At 42.7% G+C, this 23,641-nt stretch overlaps 1 protein-coding gene across 2 annotated transcripts in view; it reads left to right on the top strand.

Annotated features, from left to right (window-relative positions):
• The window catches only part of LOC110503027 (kinesin-like protein KIF19), a 72,487-nt gene extending 50,842 nt beyond the window's left edge, over positions 1-21,645 (top strand). Inside the window, exons 7-19 of one of the 2 annotated variants that reach the window (XM_036960747.1) lie at positions 7,496-7,642; positions 8,183-8,305; positions 8,873-9,029; positions 9,161-9,335; positions 9,554-9,752; positions 10,128-10,398; positions 18,407-18,501; positions 18,628-18,791; positions 19,022-19,127; positions 19,326-19,449; positions 19,748-20,142; positions 20,327-20,495; positions 20,712-21,645. In XM_036960747.1, coding sequence (XP_036816642.1) covers positions 7,496-7,642; positions 8,183-8,305; positions 8,873-9,029; positions 9,161-9,335; positions 9,554-9,752; positions 10,128-10,398; positions 18,407-18,501; positions 18,628-18,791; positions 19,022-19,127; positions 19,326-19,449; positions 19,748-20,142; positions 20,327-20,495; positions 20,712-20,827 — 2,241 coding nt within the window. In that variant the 3' untranslated portion in view covers positions 20,828-21,645. Of the gene's footprint in view, positions 1-7,495; positions 7,643-8,182; positions 8,306-8,872; positions 9,030-9,160; positions 9,336-9,553; positions 9,753-10,127; positions 10,399-18,406; positions 18,523-18,627; positions 18,792-19,021; positions 19,128-19,325; positions 19,450-19,747; positions 20,143-20,326; positions 20,496-20,711 lie in introns of both variants that reach the window. The other variant, XM_036960746.1, reaches the window with a different exon arrangement.
• Positions 21,646-23,641: the final 1,996 nt, after the last annotated feature.

Below are 23,641 nucleotides of genomic sequence, written 5' to 3'. Positions count from 1 at the left end.
TTTTTTCACTTGTTATGGTCTGTTACTTGTGTCCATAACATAACATCACAGTCTCCTTCCAGACATTCCAGTGTGTGTGTGCGCGTTTGGGGGGGGGGGGGGGGTGTTCTAAGCCCTATATTTGTACTAAAACACATAGGTCCCTGATCAGAAGTAGCGTACTATGTAGGGAATAGGGTTTATAGGACACTTTAATAAAGGCCCTTCAGAGTGTAAGTACAATGGATTTACACTGTGGACCATTAAGGGAAAGAAGGGTTTAATGTCCCTATAGTTGACCGTCTATCAGCGTCTTCTTTATGACAAAATGGATGATATCATTGATTTCATTTTTATTTTATTTTTACATTTATTTAACTTGGCAAGTCAGTTAAGAGCAAATTCTTATTTACAATGACGGCCTACCAAAAGACAAAAGGCCTTCTGCGGGGACAGGGACCTGGGAAAATAAAATAAATAAATATAAACAATATAAATATAGTACAAAACACACATCACAGTAAGAGAGACAACACAACACTACATAAAGAGAGACCTAAGACAACAACATAGCAAGGCAGCAACACATGACAACTAGAGGTCGACCGATTTATGATTTTTCAACACCGATACCGATTATTGGTATCGGTATCGTATTATCCAATACTGGATGAACACCTATTTTAACTTAATATAATACATCAATAAAAATCTATTTAGCCTCAAAAAATTATGAAACATGTTCAATTTTGTTGGGAAAAAAAACAAAGTGTTGGAGAAGAAAGTAAAAGTGCAATATGTGCCATGTAAAAATGCTAACGTTTAAGTTCCTTGCTCAGAACATGAGAACATATGAAAGTTGGTGGTTCCTTTTAACATGAGACTTCAATATTCCAAGGTAAGAGGTTTTAGGTTGTAGTTAATATAGTATTTATAGGACTATTTCTCTCTATACCATTTGTATTTCATATACCTTTGACTATTGGATGTTCTTATAGACACTTTAGTATTGCCAGTGTAACAGGATAGCTTCCGTCCCTCTCCTCGCCCCTACTTGGGCTCGAACCAGGAACACATTGACAACAGCCACCCTCGAAGCATCATTACCCATCGCAAGGGAACAACTACTCCAAGTCTCAGAGCGAGTGACGTTTGAAACGCTTTTAGTGGTACCCGCTAACTAGCTAGCCATTTAGTTGATAGGCTTGAAGTCATAAACAGCACAATGCTTGAAGCATTGCGAAGAGCTGCTGGCAAAACGCACAAAAGTGCTGTTTGAATGAATGCTTACGAGCCTTCTGGTGCCTACCATCGCTCAGTCAGACTGCTCTATCAAATCATAGTGTCACGATCGTCATATGGGGACCAAAGCGCAGCGTGGTTAGAATACATTCTTCTTTATTTCAGGAAGAACAATTAAACAAAACAACAAAACGATAAGAAGAACGTGGCCGCTATATAAACAATGTGCTAACGTGCAACATAACATAGACAATAACCCACAAAATACCCAAAGAAGATGGCTGCCTAAATATGGTTCCCAATCAGAGACAACGATAAACACCTGCCTCTAATTGAGAACCAATCTAGGCAACCATAGACCAACATAAACACCTAGATGAAATCAACCCCATAAATCTACAAAAACTCCTAGACAGTGCAAAACACCCTAGAATAAGACAGTACCCCCCCCCCCCCCCCCCCACAAAGGTGCGGACTCCGCCCACAAAACCTAATCTAAAGGGGAGGGTCCGGGTGGGCTTCTTTCACGGCGTAGGCTCGGGTGCTGGACGTGGACCCCACTCCACCATAGTCTTAGTCCGCTTTTGTGGCCTCCTAGGAACGGCGACCATCGCCGCCAACCTAGGACTGGCAACCCTACTAAAGGGCCCCACTGGACTGAAGGGCAGCTCCGGACTGAAGGGCAGCTCCGGACTGAAGGGCAGCTCCGGACTGAAGGGCAGCTCCGGACTGAGGGGTAGCTTCTGGCTGGCTGACGGCTCTGGCAGCTCCTGGCTGGCTGACGGCTCTGGCAGCTCCTGGCTGACTGACGGCTCAGGACAGACTGGCGGCTCTGACGGCTCAGGACAGACTGGCGGCTATGACGGCTCAGGACAGACTGGTGGCTCTAGCAGCTCAGGACAGACTGGAGACTCTAGCAGCTCAGGACAGACGGGAGACTCTAGCTGCTCAGGACAGACGGGAGACTCTGGCGGCTCAGGACAGACGAGAGACGAGCAGCTCAGGACAGACGAGGCTCACTGTAGGCCTGGTACGTGGTGCCGGCACTGGTGGTACTGGGCCGAGGACATGCACCTCAGGGCGAGTGCGGGGAGGAGGAACAGGGAGAACTGGGCTCTGGCCCACGGTTGGAAAATAAAGTTTGTAGTCAACAAAGTATGCAGGAGTCATGAGGAAAATAGCAAAATGCACAAGAACATTTTAAAAATATATAACGACTTGGGGCTAGCCATTGTAAGTTCAGATTCACTCGCCCCAACAGTGCGTGTGTGCTGGAGGTGAGCGAAAGCTCGGGAGAGAGGGGTGAATGTGGTGGAGGAACCTGTACCAGACAGGAGGAGGCAGACCAGGGAGAGAGGGGTGAATGTGGTGGAGGTACCTGTACCAGACAGGGGGAGACAGACCAGGGAGAAAGGTGTGAGTGTGGTGGAGGTACCTGTACCAGACAGGGGGAGACAGACCAGGGAGAAAGGTGTGAGTGTGGTGGAGGTACCTGTACCAGACAGGAGGAGGCAGACCAGGGAGAGAGGGGTGAATGTGGTGGAGGTACCTGTACCAGACAGGGGGAGACAGACCAGTGAGAGAGGGGTGAATGTGGTGGAGGTACCTGTACCAGACAGGAGGAGGCAGACCAGGGAGAGAGGGGTGAATGTGGTGGAGGTACCTGTACCAGACAGGGGGAGACAGACCAGGGAGAAAGGTGTGAGTGTGGTGGAGGTACCTGTACCAGACAGGGGGAGACAGACCAGGGAGAAAGGTGTGAGTGTGGTGGAGGTACCTGTACCAGACAGGGGGAGACAGACCAGGGAGAGAGGGGTGAATGTGGTGGAGGTACCTGTACCAGACAGGGGGAGACAGACCAGGGAGAAAGGTGTGAGTGTGGTGGAGGTACCTGTACCAGACAGGGGGAGACAGACCAGGGAGAAAGGTGTGAGTGTGGTGGAGGTACCTGTACCAGACAGGGGGAGACAGACCAGGGAGAGAGGGGTGAATGTGGTGGAGGTACCTGTACCAGACAGGAGGAGATAGGCCAGGGAGAGAGGGGTGAATGTGGTGGAGGTACCTGTACCAGAGGGGGAGACAGGCCAGGGCAGACGGTGAACAGATCGCCAGGTGAAATCCTAGCAGCAGTGCAGCAGGTAACAGGAGTAGGTGTCACAGCCACTTGGGAGAAGCTTTTATTTCTGGAGGCAGATTTCTTGTATAAAATGCCAGGGAATGGTCTTTGAACAGCAGGAGGGGCTTCAGATGATGCTTCAAAGACTCCTGACACTTGTTGGGCCCAAAGGCCTTTTACTTCACACCGTGAATTTAATTTAATTTGTTTCTGACTCAGTTCCAGGTTGGAATGGTGTCCTCAGGTCTCTGCTGTTTGTTGGTTAGAACACCTTCCGTTTAGCTTGGAAAAATAAAACCTTGGAAGCAGTAATCTCTCCGGTTAATTTTGGTCAAAATTAGGTTCTAGGTTTGTAGTTTTGATCTGGAGCGAAGGCCATGCTGTGGAGTGTAGCATCCTGCATACAGTGCCTTGCGAAAGTATTCGGCCCCCTTGAACTTTGCGACCTTTTGCCACATTTCAGGCTTCAAACATAAAGATATAAAACTGTATTTTTTTGTGAAGAATCAACAACAAGTGGGACACAATCATGAAGTGGAACGACATTTATTGGATATTTCTAACTTTTTTAACAAATCAAAAAATTGAAAAATTGGGCGTGCAAAATTATTCAGCCCCTTTACTTTCAGTGCAGCAAACTCTCTCCAGAAGTTCAGTGAGGATCTCTGAATGATCCAATGTTGACCTAAATGACTAATGATGATAAATACAATCCACCTGTGTGTAATCAAGTCTCCATATAAATGCACCTGCACTGTGATAGTCTCAGAGGTCCGTTAAAAGCGCAGAGAGCATCATGAAGAACAAGGAACACACCAGGCAGGTCCGAGATACTGTTGTGAAGAAGTTTAAAGCCGGATTTGGATACAAAAATATTTCCCAAGCTTTAAACATCCCAAGGAGCACTGTGCAAGCGATAATATTGAAATGGAAGGAGTATCAGATCACTGCAAATCTACCAAGACCTGGCCGTCCCTCTAAACTTTCAGCTCATACAAGGAGAAGATTGATCAGAGATGCAGCCAAGAGGCCCATGATCACTCTGGATGAACTGCAGAGACCTACAGCTGAGGTGGGAGACTCTGTCCATAGGACAACAATCAGTCGTATATTGCACAAATCTGGCCTTTATGGAAGAGTGGCAAGAAGAAAGCCATTTCTTAAAGATATCCATAAAACGTGTTGTTTAAAGTTTGCCACAAGCCACCTGGGAGACACACCAAACATGTGGAAGAAGGTGCTCTGGTCAGATGAAACCCAAATTGAACTTTTTGGCAACAATGCAAAACGTTATGTTTGGCGTAAAAGCAACACAGCTGAACACACCATCCCCACTGTCAAACATGGTGGTGGCAGCATCATGGTTTGGGCCTGCTTTTCTTCAGCAGGGACAGGGAAGATGGTTAAAATTGATGGGAAGATGGATGGAGCCAAATACAGGACCATTCTGGAAGAAAACCTGATGGAGTCTGCAAAAAACCTGAGACTGGGACGGAGATTTGTCTTCCAACAAGACAATGATCCAAAACATAAAGCAAAATCTACAATGGAATGGTTCAAAAATAAACATATCCAGGTGTTAGAATGGCCAAGTCAAAGACCAGACCTGAATCCAATCGAGAATCTGTGGAAAGAACTGAAAACTGCTGTTCACAAATGCTCTCCATCCAACCTCACTGAGCTCGAGCTGTTTTGCAAGGAGGAATGGGAAAAAATGTCAATCTCTCGATGTGCAAAACTGATAGAGACATACCCCAAGCGACTTACAGCTGTAATCGCAGCAAAAGGTGGCGCTACAAAGTATTAACTTAAGGGGGCTGAATAATTTTGCACGCCCAATTGTTCAGTTTTTTGATTTGTTAAAAAAGTTTGAAATATTCAATAAATGTCGTTCCACTTCATGATTGTGTCCCACTTGTTGTTGATTCTTCACAAAAAAATACAGTTTTATATCTTTATGTTTGAAGCCTGAAATGTGGCAAAAGGTCGCAAAGTTCAAGGGGGCCGAATACTTTCGGCACTGTATGTACCTGCCGAAAAATCCAAGTTTATCTAACTCCAAATCTATCCTTTTGTAAAAAGAAAACATGTTGAAAATGTGAGAGCTCACATTAAGCCGTGTCTCTCTCTCTGAGGGATGGTGATGTAACTTTACTGTGACATCTATAGCACAGTTTTATGGTGCTGGTTACTTTTGTTGAACAGATTACAGTTGGAGTGACGCCAATACTGGCAACAGAATGTCTGCATCCCAAATGGCACCCTATTCCCTATAGTGCACTACTTTTGATATATGGGTCAAAAAGTAGTGCTCTATAGAGGAAATAGGATTCCATTTGGGATGCAGCTAATGTCTTTTGTGAACTAGTTTGGGATGTTTGTGACACAGTATATGACACATTTACTATAAACCTTACACTTAATGCTCTTGGTTCCTGGAGGAACATAGGGCCTGTACTAAAGTTATCCTCTTGGTTCCTGGAGGATCATAGTTAGGATCATAGTTAGAATTTCTCCTGTGAACTCTGAAGGCTTCATAATAGGTGTTTTCTTCTCATATTCGTTGCAGTGGTTCCCTGTAGTCGTTCTACTCTAGGCAAAGTGCTTAAAAACCTATTCAGGGTCTGTGGGTCTCCCATGGGACGGTTGAGCTAACGTAGGCTAATGCGATTAGCATGAGGTTGTAAGTAACATAAAAAATTCTCAGGACATAGACATATCTGATATGGTCAGAAATCTTAAATTCTTGTTAATCTAACTGCACTGTCCAATTTACAGTAGCTATTACAGTGAAATAATACCATGCTATTGTTTGAGTTTTGAACTTGAAAAGTTATTAATAAACAAGTCAGGCGCATTTGGGCAGTCTTGACACAAAATTTTGAACAGAAATATTATGGTTCATTGGATCAGTAGGGAACTTTGCACATACACTATTGCCATCTAGTGGCCAAAATCTAAATTGCACCTGGGCTGGAATTACACATTATGGCCATTCTCTTGCATTTCAAAGATGATGGTACAAACAAAAAAGAATCGGTTGTTTTTTTCTTTGTATTATCTTTTACTAGATCTAATGTGTTATATTTTCCTACATTCCTTTCACATTTCCACAAATGTCCAAGTGTTTCCTTTCAAGTGGTATCAAGAATATGCATATCCTTGCTTCAGGGCCTGAGCTACAGGTAGTTAGATTTGATGAATGTTGTTAGATTAGCGTCCATATTAAAACAGCCAGACCTCATAAACACAATGGTATGTGTCCCAAATACCACCCAATTTCCCATAGGGCTCTGGTCAAAAGTAGTGTACTATACAGGGAATACGGTGCCATTTGGTACGCTACCATGACAAAAACATGCAATCATGCCTGAGTGGAGAGAACACATATTTACCATGGAAACTTTTAGAACGTTTAACCAGCTAGGCTCTTCTATGGATGTATATCATAGCCTATAGGCCACCGGTCTCTTAAGATATAGGAGAACAGAGGGGGTTCCACTACCTCTGGGATGTTTTCTGTCAGTGAGATGTGTTTTGGTCCAAGGCTGGTAACACTTTCTATAAAGTACCTATGTAATAACATCCCTTATAATGCATTATAATACATGTATGATGTGTTATGACATTGACAGCGTTCATAGTAACTCATAAGCGGTTATAAAAAATCTGCGTGATGTTTTACTTGCAACTCTTCCAATGTAACTGCAGACAGAGGAAAGAAAAGGAGGGTTAGAGCCCCCTCTGATGGTTAACATAGGCAGTATATGTCCTGGGCTGTAACTCATCAAACCGAGACAATGGCCGTCTACTACTTTGTAGACAGACTGACTGATCTACAAATCACCTTGCATCCTAAATAACCACTCTATTAATTGTTGACCAGTCAGTCTGCTCAGTCGGTGATCAGCACAATGTATGCTCTGGAACATGTGAGGCGGCATGTTGTGGTTAGAGCGATGGGCCAGTAGCCGAAAGGTTGCTAGATTGAATGAGCTGACAAGGTAAAAAAATCTGTCGTTCTGCCCCCGAATAAGGCAGTTAACCCACTGGTTGGCCGTCATTGTAAATAAGAATTTGTTCTTAACTGACTAGCCTAGTTAAATAAAGCTTAAATAAAAACATGAGACCAGATAGTAAACCTGCTTTCTCTCCCAGACACAGAACAGAGGTCAGAGGTTAAAAGAAGGGGCCCACATCAACCGCTCCCTCCTGGCTCTGGGTAACTGCATCAACGCCCTGAGTGAGAAACATGGTAACAAATATGTCAACTACAGGGACAGCAAGCTGACGCGCTTGCTGAAGGTACAGTACCCATAGTGGTTGGAGCGTTGAGCCAGTAACCGAAAGGTTGTTGGATCGAATCCCCGAGCTGACATGGTCAAAATGTGTTGTTCTGCCCCTGAGCAAGACAGATAACCTACTGTTCCCCGGGCGCCGAAGACGTGGATGTCGATTATGGCAGCCCCCCACACCTCTCTGATTCAGAGGGGTTGGGTTAAATGAGGAAGAATGCATTCAGTTGTACAACTGACTAGGTTTCCCCCTTTTCCCTTTCCTATCGAAGACTGTAGTATAGTGATTACAATACACTATACTAGCACCATACCACAACACACCACTCCATACCACACAACATTCATCATGAATGACCACACCATAGCACACCATACCACACCATACCACACTACACCACACACCATATCACATCACACCACATCATGCCACACCACACAAAACAATACAGTACAGTACTTTTTGTTGTCCTTTTGCATCATTCAGAAGGATTATTCTCCATTCCACTTGCATTCATTCACTTCCTGTTCTGATGTGCTTGATTGACAGGACTCGTTGGGAGGCAACAGTCGCACAGTGATGATAGCCCACATTAGCCCCGCCTCCCTGGCCTTCGAGGAGTCTCGCAACACGCTGAGCTACGCTGACCGTGCCAAAAGTATCCGCACACGGGTGAGTAATACACAACAAAACATTTCCCTCCTTCGCTGAGGTGTGGGACAAGAATTTTCAAATCAATCATTTTTCAAATCAATCAATCAACAATCAAATGTAATTTAAAAAGCCCTTTTACATAAACACAGTTATCAAAGTGCTTTACAGTAACCCACCCTAGACCGCCGAGATCAACTTAAAAGATTCCGTTATCTCTGCAGCATAACAGTTATAACGACGCTGTCAATATTAGGCTTAATAGTTTGTCAGCTGGGTTCCTTCTTGCTGAATGTGTTCTACCACATCATGTTGTTACAGTGTTATAAGACTGTTCTCTCTCTCCAGGTGAAGAGGAACCTGCTGAATGTGTTCTACCACATCATGTTGTTACAGTGTTTTAAGACAGTTCTCTCTCTCCAGGTGAAGAGGAACCTGCTGAACGTGTTCCTCCATGTCATGTTGTTACAGTGTTATAAGACAGTTCTCTCTCTCCAGGTGAAGAGGAACCTGTTGAATGTGTTCTACCACGTCATGTTGTGACACATCATGCTGTTACAGTGTTATAAGACAGTTCTCTCTCTCCAGGTGAAGAGGAACCTGCTGAACGTGTCCTACCACATCGCTCAGTACACTAACATCATCTCTGACCTGCGCAGCGAGATCCAGCGGCTCAAGAAGAAGATCGCCGATCAGGCTGGACGTCAGCTCAACTCTGACCGAGCTGACATCCGCCATGTCCAGGGTAAGGACCTTACCTTGACCTCTCTCATAGCTCCTTCACAGTGTCTGTGTGTGTCTGTCTGTGTGTCTGTCTATCTGTCTGTCTGTGCCTCAAACAGACCTTAACACTCTTCTCTCCTGCCACCATTGTAGCGGAGGTGCAGGCCCACAGCACGCAGGCGAGCCGAGCAGAGATGGACCAGCTGAGGGAGCAACTCCTAGAGGCCTTCAGGAGTCAGATGGAGATCAGGAGGAGCCTGATGGAGCTGGACAACAGCAACATGGAGATCCAGATGGACACCTCCAAACACCTGCTCACCATCGCAGAGTATGTGTCTTATGACTGTCCCAAATGGCACTCTGTTCCCTGTACAGTGCACTACTTATGACCAGAGCCCTTATATAGGGAATAGGGTGCCATTTGGGACCTACAATAATCTCATAGCACTCCCTCTACACCTATAGCCTCACAGTAATGACTGTGATAGTTAACAGAAATGTCTAAACAGCTGCTCACAATTGCGTGCATTGTTGTTCGTCCTGTAGTTGGGAGCAGGAGCGGAGTCGTTGTCGCAGGAAGTTGCGAGCAGAGAGGAGGAAGGAGAACATCAGTAAGGAGGAGAGTGGGAAGGATTTTGACTGCCCTGAGTCTCCCCCAGACAGCACTGAGACCCAGGAAGTAGCCATGGCCAGAGAGAAAGTGGTCACTCTCATTGCTGAACAGAACAAGATACGCGAACAGAAGGTAGGTTACTGTAGTCCTCTGCTCTCACCTCTGGGGGGGGGGGAGGCTACAGAATCACACAGTTTAGGCCACCTAGCTTAAACTATGCATTGATAGCCTTGTTGTACAGTACTGGGGTGGCTGGTGGTAGGAGATATTGGAGGACGGGCTCATTGTCATGGCTGGATTAGACTGAATGGAACGGTACCAAGCACATGGTTTCCATTTGTACAATAGGCCGACATGTAGCATGATGAGGCCATCATTGTAAATAAGAATTTGTTCTTAACTGACTTGCTTAGTTAAATAAAGGTTAAATAAATAAATACAATATTTAAATATTATGGTGAGGGTTCCCATTGAGCCCTGCCTGCTGTTTGTCCTCCTGTCCTGTAGGCTTTACTGGAGCGCTGTTTCGTGGAGCTGCGGGAGCGTGCAAGGCGCCTGGAGGAGCTGCTCCCTTGCAGGGTGAGCTCTGAAGAGCAGAGGGAGGTGCTGGGCCTTCTCTGTAAGGTACACGAGCTGGAGATTGAGAATGCCGAGATGCAGTCCCACGCCCTGCTCAAAGACAACGTGATCCGGCAGAAGAACTTTGTGGTGCTGCGCTTCGAGCAGCACCGCCACCTCTGTGACGAGCTCATCCAGCAGCAGAGACGGTTTATTGACGGTATGTCCAAACAATCCTTTTTTACTACACTAGCTATAGACTTCAGACTTGATTGAACGTGTAATCATTCAATATTGGTTTTGTAGGTGTTGTACTGTATGTTTAGTGTAGTATTATGACAACTATTCTAACATGGATTGTATTGTGTTGTAGTATTCTAACCTATATTTTATTGTGTTGTAGTGTGAATAGTATTCTAACCTGTATTGTGTTGTAGTGTGAATAGTATTTTTACTTGTGTTGTAATGTGAATAGTATTCTAACCTGTGTTGTAGTGTGAATAGTATTCTAACCTGTGTTTTAGTGTGTTGTATTGTGAATAGTATTCTAACATATATTGTGTTGTGCTGTAGTGTGAATAGTATTCTAATCGGTATTGTGTTGTAGTGTGAATAGTATTCTAACCTGTATTGTGTTGTAGTGTGAATAGTATTCTAATCGGTATTGTGTTGTAGTGTGAATAGTATTCTAACCTGTATTGTGTTGTAGTGTGAATAGTATTTTTACTTGTGTTGTAATGTGAATAGTATTCTAACCTGTGTTTTACTGTGTTGTATTGTGAATAGTATTCTAACCTGTATTGTGTTGTAGTGTGAATAGTATTCTGACCTGTGTTGTAGTGTGAATAGTAGTCTAACCTGTATTGTAGTGTGAGTAGTATTCTAACCTGTATTGTGTTGTAGTGTGAGTAGTATTCTAACCTGTATTGTGTTGTGTTGTAGTGTGAATAGTATTCTGACCTGTGTTGTAGTGTGAATAGTATTCTGATCACTAGGGTTGTGTTGTAGTGTGAATAGTATTCTAACATATATTGTGTTGTGCTGTAGTGTGAATAGTATTCTAATCGGTATTGTGTTGTAGTGTGAATAGTATTCTAACCTGTATTGTGTTGTGGTGTGAATAGTATTCTGACCTGTGTTGTATTGTGAATAGTATTCTAGCCTGTATTGTGTTGTAATGTGAGTAGTATTCTAACCTGTATTGTGTTGTGTTGTGGTGTGAATAGTATTCTAGCCTGTGTTGTTGTGTTGTGGTGTGAATAGTATTCTGACCAGTGCTGTGGTGTGAATAGTATTCTGACCACCTGTGTTGTAGTGTGAATAGTATTCTTACCACCTGGGTTGTGTTGTAGTGTGAATAGTGTTCTAACCTATATTGTGTTGTATTGTGAATAGTATTCGAACCTGTATTGTGGTGTAGTGTGAATAGTATTCTAACCTTTGTTGTGTTGTAGTGTGAATAGTATTCTGACCTGTGTTGCAGTGTGAATAGTATTCTAGACTCTGTTGTAGTGTGAATAGTATTCTGAACTGTGTTGTAGTGTGAATAGTATTCTGACCTGTGTTGTGTTGTAGTGTAAATAGTATTCTGACCTGTATCGTGTTGTATTGTGAATAGCGTTCTAACCTGTGTTGTGAATAGAATTCTAACCTGTATTGTGTTGTGTTCTAGTGTGAATAGTATTCTGACCTGTGTTGTTGTGTGAATAGTATTCCAGCCTGTGTTGTAGTGTGAATAGTATTCTGACAGGTGTTGTGGTGTGAATAGTATGCCGACCTGTGTTGTAGTGTGAATAGTATTCTAGCCTGTGTTGTACTGTGAATAGCATTCTAACCTGTGTTGTAGTGTGAATCATATTCTAACCTGTGTTGTAGTGTGAATAGTATTCTAACCTGTATTGTGCTGTGAATAGTATTCTAACCTGTATTGTGCTGTGTTGTAGTGTGAATAGTATTCTGACCTGTTTTGCAGTGTGAGTAGTATTCTAACCTGTATTGTGTTGTGTTGTAGTGTGAATACTATTCTGACCTGTGTTGTAGTGTGAATCATATTCTAACCTGTATTGTGTTGTATTGTGAATAGTATTCTAACCGGTGTTGTAGTGTGAATAGTATTCTAACCTGTATTGTGTTGTATTGTGAATAGTATTCTAACCTGTATTGTGTTGTATTGTGAATAGAATTCTAACCTGTGTTGTGTTGTAGTGTGAATAGTATTCTGTCCTGTGTTGTAGTGTGAATAGGATTCTGACCTGTGTTGTTGTAGTGGGAATCGTATTCTAACCTGTGTTGTGTTGTAGTGTGAATCGTATTCTAACCTGTATTGTGTTGTAGTGTGAAAAGTATTCTAACCAGCGTTGTAGTGTGAATAGTATTCTAACCGGTAGTGTGAATAGTATTCTAACATGTAGTGTGAATGGTATTCTAACCTGTATTGTGTTGTAGTGTGAATAGTGTTCTAAGCTGTGTTGTGTTGTAGTGTGAATAGTATACTGACCTGTGATGTAGTGTGAATAGTATTCTGACCTGTGTTGTGTTGTAGTGTGAATAGTATTCTAACCGGTGTTGTAGTGTAAATAGTAGTCTAACCTGTATTGTGTTGTAGTGTGAATAGTATTCTGACCTGTGTTGTGTTGTAGTGTGATTTGTATTCTAACCTGTATTGTAGTGTTAATAGTATTCTAACCTGTATTGTGTTGTATTGTGAATAGTATTCTAACCTGTGTTGTGGTGTGAATAGAATTCGAACCTGTATTGTGTTGTGTTGTAGTGTGAATAGTATTCTGACCTGTGTTGTGTTGAATTTTGAATAGTATTCTGACCTGTGATGTAGTGTGAATAGTTTTCCGACCTGTGTTGTGTTGTAGTGTGAATAGTATTCTAACCGGTGTTGTAGTGTAAATAGTAGTCTAACCTGTATTGTGTTGTAGTGTGAATAGTATTCTGACCTGTGTTGTGTTGTAGTGTGATTTGTATTCTAACCTGTATTGTAGTGTTAATAGTATTCTAACCTGTATTGTGTTGTATTGTGAATAGTATTCTAACCTGTGTTGTGGTGTGAATAGAATTCGAACCTGTATTGTGTTGTGTTGTAGTGTGAATAGTATTCTGACCTGTGTTGTGTTGAATTTTGAATAGTATTCTGACCTGTGATGTAGTGTGAATAGTTTTCCGACCTGTGTTGTGTTGTAGTGTGAATAGTGTTCTAACCCGTATTGTGTTGTAGTGTGTATAGTATTCTAACCTCTATTGTGTTGTGTTGTAGTGTGAATAGTATTATAACCTGTGTTGTGTTGTAGTGTGAGTAGTATTCTAACCGATGTTGTGGTGTGGTGTGGATAGTATTCGGACCTGTGTTGTGGTGTGAATAGTATTCGGACCTGTGTTGTGTTGTAGTGTGAATAGTATTCTGACCTGTGTTGTGTTGTATTGTGATTTGTATTCTAACCTGTATTGTAGTGTTAATAGTATTCTAACCTGTATTGTGTTGTATTGTGAATAGTATTCTAACCTGTGTTGTGGTGTGAATAGAATTCGAACCTGTATTGTGTTGTGTTGTAGTGTGAATAGTATTCTGACCTGTGTTGTGTTGAATTTTGAATAGTATTCTGACCTGTGATGTAGTGTGAATAGTTTTCCGACCTGTGTTGTGTTGTAGTGTGAATAGTGTTCTAACCCGTATTGTGTTGTAGTGTGTATAGTATTCTAACCTCTATTGTGTTGTGTTGTAGTGTGAATAGTATTCTAACCTGTGTTGTAGTGTGAGTAGTATTCTAACCGATGTTGTGGTGTGGTGTGGATAGTATTCGGACCTGTGTTGTGGTGTGAATAGTATTCGGACCTGTGTTGTGTTGTAGTGTGAATAGTATTCTGACCTGTGTTGTAGTGTGAATTGTATTCTAACCTGTGTTGTGTTGTAGTGTGAATAGTATTCTGACCTGTGTTGTAGTGTGAATAGTATTCTAACCTGTGTTGTAGTGTGAATAGTATTCTGACCTGTGTTGTAGTATGAATAGTATTCTGACCTGTGTTGTAGTGTGAATATTATTCTGACCTGTGTTGTGTTGAATTCTGAATCATATTCTAACCTGTGTTGTGTTGTAGTGTGAATAGTATTCTAACCGGTGTTGTAGTGTGAATAGTAGTCTAACCTGTATTGTGTTGTAGTGTGAATAGTATTCTAACCTGTGTTGTGTTGTAGTGTGAATTGTATTCTAAACTGTATTGTGTTGTTTTGTGAATAGTGTTCTAACCTGTGGTGTGAATAGAATTCTAACCTGTATTGTGTTGTGTTGTAGTGTGAATAGTATTCTGACCTGTGTTGTGTTGAATTTTGAATAGTATTCTAACCTGTGTTGTAGTGGGAATAGTGTTCTAAGCTGTGTTGTAGTGTGAATCGTATTCTGACCTGTATTGTGTTGTGTTGTAGTGTGAATCGTATTCTGACCTGTATTGTGTTATGTTGTAGTGTGAATCGTATTCTAACCTCTATTGTGTTGTGTAGTAGTATAAATAATTTTCTGACCTGTATTGTGTTGTAATGTGAATCATTTTCTAACCTGTATTGTTTTGTGTTGTATCGTGAATAGTATTCTGACCTGTGTTGTAGTGTGAATAGTGTTCTGACCTGTGTTGTTGTAGTGTGAATCATATTCTAACCTGTGTTGTGTTGTAGTGTGAAAAGTATTCTGACCTTTGTTGTTGTAGTGTGAATCATATTCTAACCTGTGTTGTGATGTAGTGTGAATAGTATTCTGACCTGTGTTGTGTTGTAGTGTGAATTGTATTCTAACCGGTGTTGTAGTGTGAATAGTAGTCTAACCTGTATTGTGTTGTAGTGTGAATAGTATTCTGACCTGTGTTGTTGTAGTGTGAATAGTAGTCTAACCTGTGTTGTAGTGTGAATAGTAGTCTAACCTGTGTTGTGTTGTAGTGTGAATTGTATTCTAACCTGTGTTGTGTTGTAGTGTGAATTTGTATTCTAAACTGTATTGTGTTGTGTATTGTGTTGTATTATGAATAGTATTCTAACCTGTGTTGTGGTGTGAATAGAATTCTAACCTGTATTGTGTTGTATTGTGAATAGTGTTCTAACCTGTGTTGTGGTGTGAATAGAATTCTAACCTGTATTGTGTTGTGTTGTAGTGTGAATAGTAATCTGACCTGTGTTGTGTTGAATTTTGAATAGTATTCTAACCTGTGTTGTAGTGTGAATAGTATTCTGACCTGTGTTGTAGTGTGAATAGTATTCTGACCTGTGTTGTTGTAGTGTGAATAGTATTCTGACCTGTGTTGTTGTAGTGTGAATCATTTTCTAACCTGTATTGTTTTGTGTTGTATCGTGAATAGTATTCTGACCTGTGTTGTAGTGTGAATAGTATTCTGACCTGTGTTGTAGTGTGAATAGTATTCTGACCTGTGTTGTTGTAGTGTGAATCATATTCTAACCTGTGTTGTGTTGTAGTGTGAATTGTATTCTAACCTGTGTTGTGTTGTAGTGTGAATAGTATTCTGACCTGTGTTGTAGTGTGAATAGTATTCTGACCTGTGTTGTGTTGTAGTGTGAATAGTATTCTAACCGGTGTTGTAGTGTGAATAGTAGTCTAACCTGTATTGTGTTGTGTATTGTGTTGTATTGTGAATAGTATTCTAACCGGTGTTGTAGTGTGAATAGTAGTCTAACCTGTATTGTGTTGTGTATTGTGTTGTATTGTGAATAGTATTCTAACCGGTGTTGTAGTGTGAATAGTAGTCTAACCTGTATTGTGTTGTGTATTGTGTTGTATTGTGAATAGTATTCTAACCGGTGTTGTAGTGTGAATAGTATTCTAACCTGTATTGTGTTGTGTATTGTGTTGTATTGTGAATAGTATTCTAACCGGTGTTGTAGTGTGAATAGTAGTCTAACCTGTATTGTGTTGTGTATTGTGTTGTATTGTGAATAGTATTCTAACCGGTGTTGTAGTGTGAATAGTATTCTAACCTGTATTGTGTTGTGTATTGTGTTGTATTGTGAATAGTATTCTAACCGGTGTTGTAGTGTGAATAGTAGTCTAACCTGTATTGTGTTGTGTATTGTGTTGTATTGTGAATAGTATTCTAACATGTGTTGTGGTGTGAATCGTATTCTAACCTCTATTGTGTTGTGTTGTAGTATGAATAATTTTCTGACCTGTATTTTGTTGTAGTGTGAATAATTTTCTAACCTGTATTGTTTTGTGTTGTAGCGTGAATAGTATTCTGACCTGTGTTGTAGTGTGAATAGTATTCTGACCTGTGTTGTAGTGTGAATAGTATTCTGACCTGTGTTGTAGTGTGAATAGTATTCTGACCTGTGTTGTAGTGTGAATAGTATTCTGCCCTGTGTTGTTGTAGTGTGAATCGTATTCTAACCTGTATTGTGTTGTGTTGTAGTGTGAAAATATTCTAACCAGCGTTGTAGTGTGAATAGTATTCTAACCTGTATTGTGTTTTAGTGTGAATAGTTTTCTAACCTGTGTTGTGTTGTAGTGTGAATAGTATTCCAACCTGTGTTGTACTGTGTTGTAGTGTGAATAGTTTTCCTACCTGTGTTGTGTTGGAGTGTGAATAGTGTTCTAACCTGTATTGTGTTGAAGTGTGAATAGTATTCTAACCTCTATTGTGTTATGTTGTAGTGTGAATAGTATTCTAACCTGTGTTGTAGTGTGAATAGTAGTCTAACCTGTATTGTGTTGTAGTGTGAATAGTATTCTAACCTGTGTTGTGTTGTAGTGTGAATTGTATTCTAAACTGTATTGTGTTGTATTGTGAATAGTGTTCTAACCTGTGTTGTGGTGTGAATATAATTCTAACCTGTATTGTGTTGTGTTGTAGTGTGAATAGTATTCTGACCTGTGTTGTAGTGTGAATAGTATTCTGACCTGTGTTGTAGTGTGAATAGTATTCTGCCCTGTGTTGTTGTAGTGCGAATCGTATTCTAACCTGTATTGTGTTGTGTTGTAGTGTGAAAATATTCTAACCAGCGTTGTAGTGTGAATAGTATTCTAACCTGTAGTGTGAATAGTATTCTAACCTGTATTGTGTTTTAGTGTGAATAGTTTTCTAACCTGTGTTGTGTTGTAGTGTGAATAGTATTCCAACCTGTGTTGTACTGTGTTGTAGTGTGAATAGTTTTCCTACCTGTGTTGTGTTGGAGTGTGAATAGTGTTCTAACCTGTATTGTGTTGAACTGTGAATAGTATTCTAACCTCTATTGTGTTATGTTGTAGTGTGAATAGTATTCTAACCTGTGTTGTAGTGTGAATAGTAGTCTAACCTGTATTGTGTTGTAGTGTGAATAGTATTCTAACCTGTGTTGTGTTGTAGTGTGAATTGTATTCTAAACTGTATTGTGTTGTATTGTGAATAGTGTTCTAACCTGTGTTGTGGTGTGAATAGAATTCTAACCTGTACTGTGTTGTGTTGTAGTGTGAATAGTATTCTGACCTGTGTTGTGTTGAATTTTGAATAGTATTCTAACCTGTGTTGTAGTGGGAATAGTGTTCTAAGCTGTGTTGTAGTGTGAATCGTATTCTGACCTGTATTTTGTTGTGTTGTAGTGTGAATAGTATTCTAACCTGTGTTGTAGTGTGAGGAGTATTCTAACCTGTGTTGTAGTGTGAATAGTATTCTGACCTGTGATGTAGTGTGAATAGTATTCTGACCTGTGTTGTGTTGTATTGTGAATCATATTCTAACCTGTATTGTGTTGTGTTGTAGTGTGAATAGTATTCTAACCTGTATTTTGTTGTATTGTGAATAGTATTCTAACCTGTGTTGCGGTGTGAATATAATTCTAACCTGTATTGTGTTGTCTTGTAGTGTGAATAGTATTCTGAACTGTGTTGTGTTGAATTTTGAATAGTATTCTAATCTGTATTGTGTTGTAGTGTGAATAGTATTCTAACCTGTGTTGTAGTGTGAATAGTATTCTGACATGTGTTGCAGTGTGAATAGTATTCTAACCTGTATTGTTTTGTGTTGTAGTGTGAATAGTTTTCTGACCTGTGTTGTGTTGTGGTGTGAATAGTGTACTAACCTGTATTGTGTTGTAGTGTGAATAGTATTCCAACCTGTGTTGTAGTGTGAATAGTTTTCTAACCGGTGTTGTAGTGTGAATAGTATTCTAACCTGTGTTGTAGTGTGAATAGTCTTCTGACCTGTGTTGTAGTGTAAATAGTATTCTTACCTGTTTTGTGTTGTTGCAGACCACAGACTCCTGGTGCCCCCCCACCTTCAGGAGCTGTATTGGGTGTACATGAGAGAGCTGGATGAGAGGAACCTGGACAGATCCCTGGACAAGGTCAGCGGGAGCACACTCAAGGTTGACAACAGAACGTGATTGAGATTTAAATCAAGATCAAGCACAGAGACACACAATTCCGACATATAAACATATCCTTCTCCCTGTACCATATGTTGTCTACAGGAGGGCTCCCTGCCCAAGATCACTCTGCCCAGCCGAAGTCGTGACCCGGTGCAGGACGTGGACTCAGACCAGGAGAGCGTTCGCACCATGGGCTCAGAGACCAGGCATGGCCGGGCCAAGACCCGCAGACACACCCTGCCACCCATCCTACCTGAACCTGAAGGGTAAGAGGACGGAGGGAGGGAGAGGGTGGGAGAGGGAGGGAGAATGGGGATGGGAGAGTGAGTGAAAGAGTGAGAGGGGTGGTGTTTGGTTTAGGAAGAAGAAACCCTCCATATTATCCTTTTTAGGAAGGACATTAGTTTAACTGACGATCTTTCTCTCTATCGATCTTTCTCCCTCTCGTGCTGTCTCTCTCTCTCCCTCCCCAACTCCGTCCCTCTCCTTCTCACAGAGACAACAACCATGTGTTTAAGGGCAGTCCCCATGCCAGGCAGATGAAACATTCTGCTGTGTTGACCCCTCCTCCCATCCACATCAACGGCCAGGGGAACAGAGAGGTGAGAACACAGTACCATCCACACTGTGGATATCTACTAGGCCTGATGCAGCTCCTGTCATTACACCTGTGGAGACACCATAGTAATTGAGGGTACAGCCATATCAGGGCTAGATTTCTACCAGGTTACATATCTGCATACTTCCCTATGAGAGTGTGAGTATAATGCCACATGTCCCTTCTCTTCTGTCCTCTCCAGCTGCAGCCATTGGCCCTAGAGACAACTCTGAACTACAGCCACCTCAGCCACAGTGTCAGCAGTCACCTGGACTCCTCCCCTGAGAGCAGCGAGACGGGCCAGGATGACCCCCTCACACGAAAGGGTAAGAGACCTCCAGGGGCAACAGCAGACAGGAGAGATACAGGATAGGAAGAACTGCACGGACCACAAATTCATGGATTACAGAAAATAGCCAGGGACAGTGGGGGACAATAACATTTACATTTTATTATCTTATCTTAGGTCAGGATGTTGGTGTACTAGATGAGATCATAGTCTCCTTTGATTCTACACCTACATTGCTTACTGTTTGGGGTTTTAGGCTGGGTTTCTGTACAGCACTTTGAGATATCAGCTGATCTAAGACGGGCTTTATAAATACACTTGATTTGATTCAACAGAGAGGCAGCAGATCCTCAAAGGGGTTCACAACATTGCAGTGAAGGCTGCTCGCCGCCGCTCCAAAGCCCTGGAAGTGGATGCCCTGCGACTGCCCCCTCCTCCCTCACCCCTGGACCCCAAGAAGCACAAGAGCATCCTGTCTTCGAATGAGGCGCCCCCTAGGGGCCTGGCCCTGCTCCGCAGCCGGCAGCCCAGCCCCGAGCCCCGCCACGACACCTCAGATGAAAACTTATCCAGCAGCACGGGGGAGGGGCCTGTCTCCCAGGGCACCTGGACACGCCCACATAATTGCCAGCCGGCCTCCAAGAACCCAAACCTCTCCCTCCGCGAGCAGGACTTCGAGGCTCACTCCCGGAAGAGACGCTCCCGCTCGTTCGAGGTCACAGGTCAAGCAGTGAGTAGTGTTCATTATCTAGCTCCCTGAGTAGTATCTAATGATTCAGGACTTTATGTTAGTATAGTCATCAGCAGGTGTGATTGATAGATTTGACAATTACATAGACATAATGAAGCGGCTCCAGTACATAGCCTACACGATATCAGCCTTAACACACTACCCCTGCCCTCCTCCTGCTCAGCTGTATCAGTCTAAGACAACGGCAGCCCAGCGTATACGCCCGTTGGGCAGCACGTCAGACCCCCACCTCCACATCAACGGGCAGCCCCAGGCCCCCCTTTTACGTCCCCAGCACAGGGGGGTCCCTTCTCTCACCAAAGTCCGGCTGCCACACAACAACCACCAAACAGGTCAGCCTCCTTTTACCCACACCTCCACATTAAAAATAATATTACTGCATGCAACCATGGTGTGGTTCAAGCCTTATGGCGTCCACTGCACTACCATCAGGACAAATTGGATTCATTGCCCTTGAATATCTCCTCACAGTGTAGCTAATTAAATATATCAACACACAGTTCTTAAACAGGGCTCTGTATACAGATTTTGACTCATGCTTTTTACAGGCCCCATCACAGAGTCCTCCCCAGTCCACCTGAGCAACCTGAAGCGTGTGTCTCAGCTGCGCCAGCCCATGCTCTACACCACGGGCACCGGAAGTCAGCGCACCCGCAGGCACTGAGGGCCTAAAGGCCTACTTCTCCTGGGTTATGTTCATTAGGGCATAGAATGGACATTTTTGCAATGGAAAACAAAAATGAGTCCAGGTAGTCCCTTCCTGTTTTCTTCAGTTTGGTGCCTAATGATCATGACCCAGGGTTTTCTTACACAGGACTTCCCAATACCAGCACTACCCTGACCAGCTGACCCTGAGAATGTTGACTGGACTAGATGGACTGGAGAAAGCTGGACTTCCAATCTCCACCTTCATGCTCCTGATTGACCCACAGCCCAGTGGGGCATTGAGCCCCCTTTTGTCCTCTGGCCTGTGACCTGTGACTTCCACACTGGCTGTACATTGAACCCAGAGACCTAGCTTTTCCTCGTGCTGATCACTAGTAAGTAAGGTGGATGATGCCCTAAGACCTCACCATCACAGACCCCAAAGATCTTCTGTCTATGACTTTTACTCTTCTGTTTGTGACTTTGTCTTAAATGGCGCCCAAGTTCTATATAGTGCACTACTTTTGACCTGGCCCTGGACAAACGTAGTGCACTATATAAGGAATAGGGTGCCATTTCAGACACAGACTGTGACTGTTTTCTCTGCTCCTCGTTTCCCTGCTCAAGTGGTCCTGTGAGTGACCGTCCAGTGGCCACCACTAACCGCTACTATCGCCCTGTACACATTCCGCTTCTACAGATGATTTGGCACGATTGTGATACTAAAGAGTTTTTCTACATACAAATAATTACAAAAGCCTTGTGGACACTGCATAATAGTTGTTTCTTCTCTCTTCTTTATGAACACGTTTTATAAATAAATATATTCTTTCTACAGCTCATCAGCGTACACCCAATATGTTCCCCCTGTTGATGATGCTCATTATTCATTATGGTTGAACTAAAAGATTATATGCAACAAAAATGTAATGCAATTGGAAACAATTAAATATATATGTCAAATGTAGTTAAACAATAATGAATGTTGATGCTAATATTATGTACAATGTATGATAACAATAGCCTAATATATTCTATATGCTGTAAACTATTGTCTTTTAACAGTTTCACTCAATTCATTCTAATTGACTTAATAATTATGACACACCCCTCACTATTGTCATTGGTTGCACTAATTCCACTGTTTGTCTACATAACCTGGTTCAAGCATTCATGACATTACCCTGAAGAAGACAGTGATGCCGAAACGTTAAATAAATAAATTACTGGGAGTTTAAATATACAGCGCATTCGGAAAGTTTTCAGACCCCTTGACTTTTTCCACATTTTGTTATGTTACAGCCTTATTCTAAAATTGCTGAAATTGTTTTTTTCCCTCATCAATCTACACACAATACCCCATAATCACAAAGGAAAAACAGGTTCATTGGGTATGACGCTATAAGCTTGGCACATCTGTATTTGGAGACTTTCTCCCATTCTTCTCTGCAGATCCTCTCAAGCTCTGTCAGATTGGATAGGGAGCTACGCTGCACAGCTATATTCAGGTCTCTCCAGAGATGTTCGATCGGGTTCAGGTCCGGGCTCTGGCTGGGCCACGCAAGGACATTCAGAGACTTGTACCGAAGCCACTCCTGCATTGTCTTGACTGTGTGCTTAGGGTCATTGTCCTCTTCGCCCCAGTCTGAGGTCCTGAGCGCTCTGGAGCAGGTTTTCATCATGGATCTCTCTGTACTTTGCTCTGTTCATCTTTGCCTCGATTCTGACTTGTCTCCCAGTCCCTGCCACTGAGAAACATCTCCACAGCATTATAATACCACCACCATGCTTCACTGTAGGGATGGTTCCAGGTTTCCTCCAGATGTGATGCTTGGCATTCAGGCCAAATAGTTTAATCTTGGTTTCATCAGACCAGAGAATCTTGTTTCTCATGGTCTGAGAGTCTATTGATGCCTTTTGGTAAACTCCAAGCAGGCGGTCATGTACCTTTTACTGAGGAATGGCTTCCGTCTGGCCACTCTCTTAGAAAGGCCTGATTGGTGAAGTGCTGCAGAGATGGTTGTCCTTCTGGAAGGTTCTCCCATTGTCACGTTCTGACCTTTATTTCCGTTGTTTTGTATTTATTTAGTATGGTCAGGGCGTGAGTTGGGTGGGCAGTCTATGTTTGTTTTTCTATGTTTTGGGGCATTTCTATGTTTTCGGCCTAGTATGGTTCTCAATCAGAGGCAGGTGTCATTAGTTGTCTCTGATTGAGAATCATACTTAGGTAGCCTGGGTTGCACTGTTTGTTTGTGGGTGATTGTCTATGTTAGTGCCTTGTGTCAGCACAGGTCTCTTTTTGTAGCTTCACGGTCGAATTTGGTTTATTGTTTTTGTTACTCGTTTGTATAGTGTTCAGTCTTTCTTTATTAAAGATTTTACCATGGACACTTACCACGCCGCATATTGGTCCTCTGATCCTTCTCGCCTCTCCTCTTCAGACGAAGAGGAGGACGACCGTGACAGAATCACCCACCAACCAAGGACCAAGCGGCGTGGTAGAAAACAGCGACGACAGCAGCAGCAGCAACAACAACAGCGGCCGGTATCACAGGACTCCTGGACATGGGAGGAGATACTGAACGGAGAGGGACCCTGGGCACAGGCTGGGGAATATCGCCGCCCCAAAGCAGAGCTGGAGGCAGCGAAAGCTGAGCGGCGGCGATATGAGGAGGCAGCACGGCAGTGCGACAGGTACGAGAGACAGCCCCAAATTTTTTTGGGGGGGGGGGCACACGAGGGGTGGAGCTAAGCCAGGTAGCAGACCTGCGCTCACCCCTCGTGCTTATTATAAGCAGCGCGATACTGGGCAGGCACCGTGTTATGCGGTTAA

Source organism: Oncorhynchus mykiss, chromosome 23, assembly GCF_013265735.2.
Source record: "Oncorhynchus mykiss isolate Arlee chromosome 23, USDA_OmykA_1.1, whole genome shotgun sequence".
Classification (NCBI taxonomy): domain Eukaryota; kingdom Metazoa; phylum Chordata; class Actinopteri; order Salmoniformes; family Salmonidae; genus Oncorhynchus; species Oncorhynchus mykiss.
This window is presented reverse-complemented; position numbering and strand designations above follow the sequence as displayed.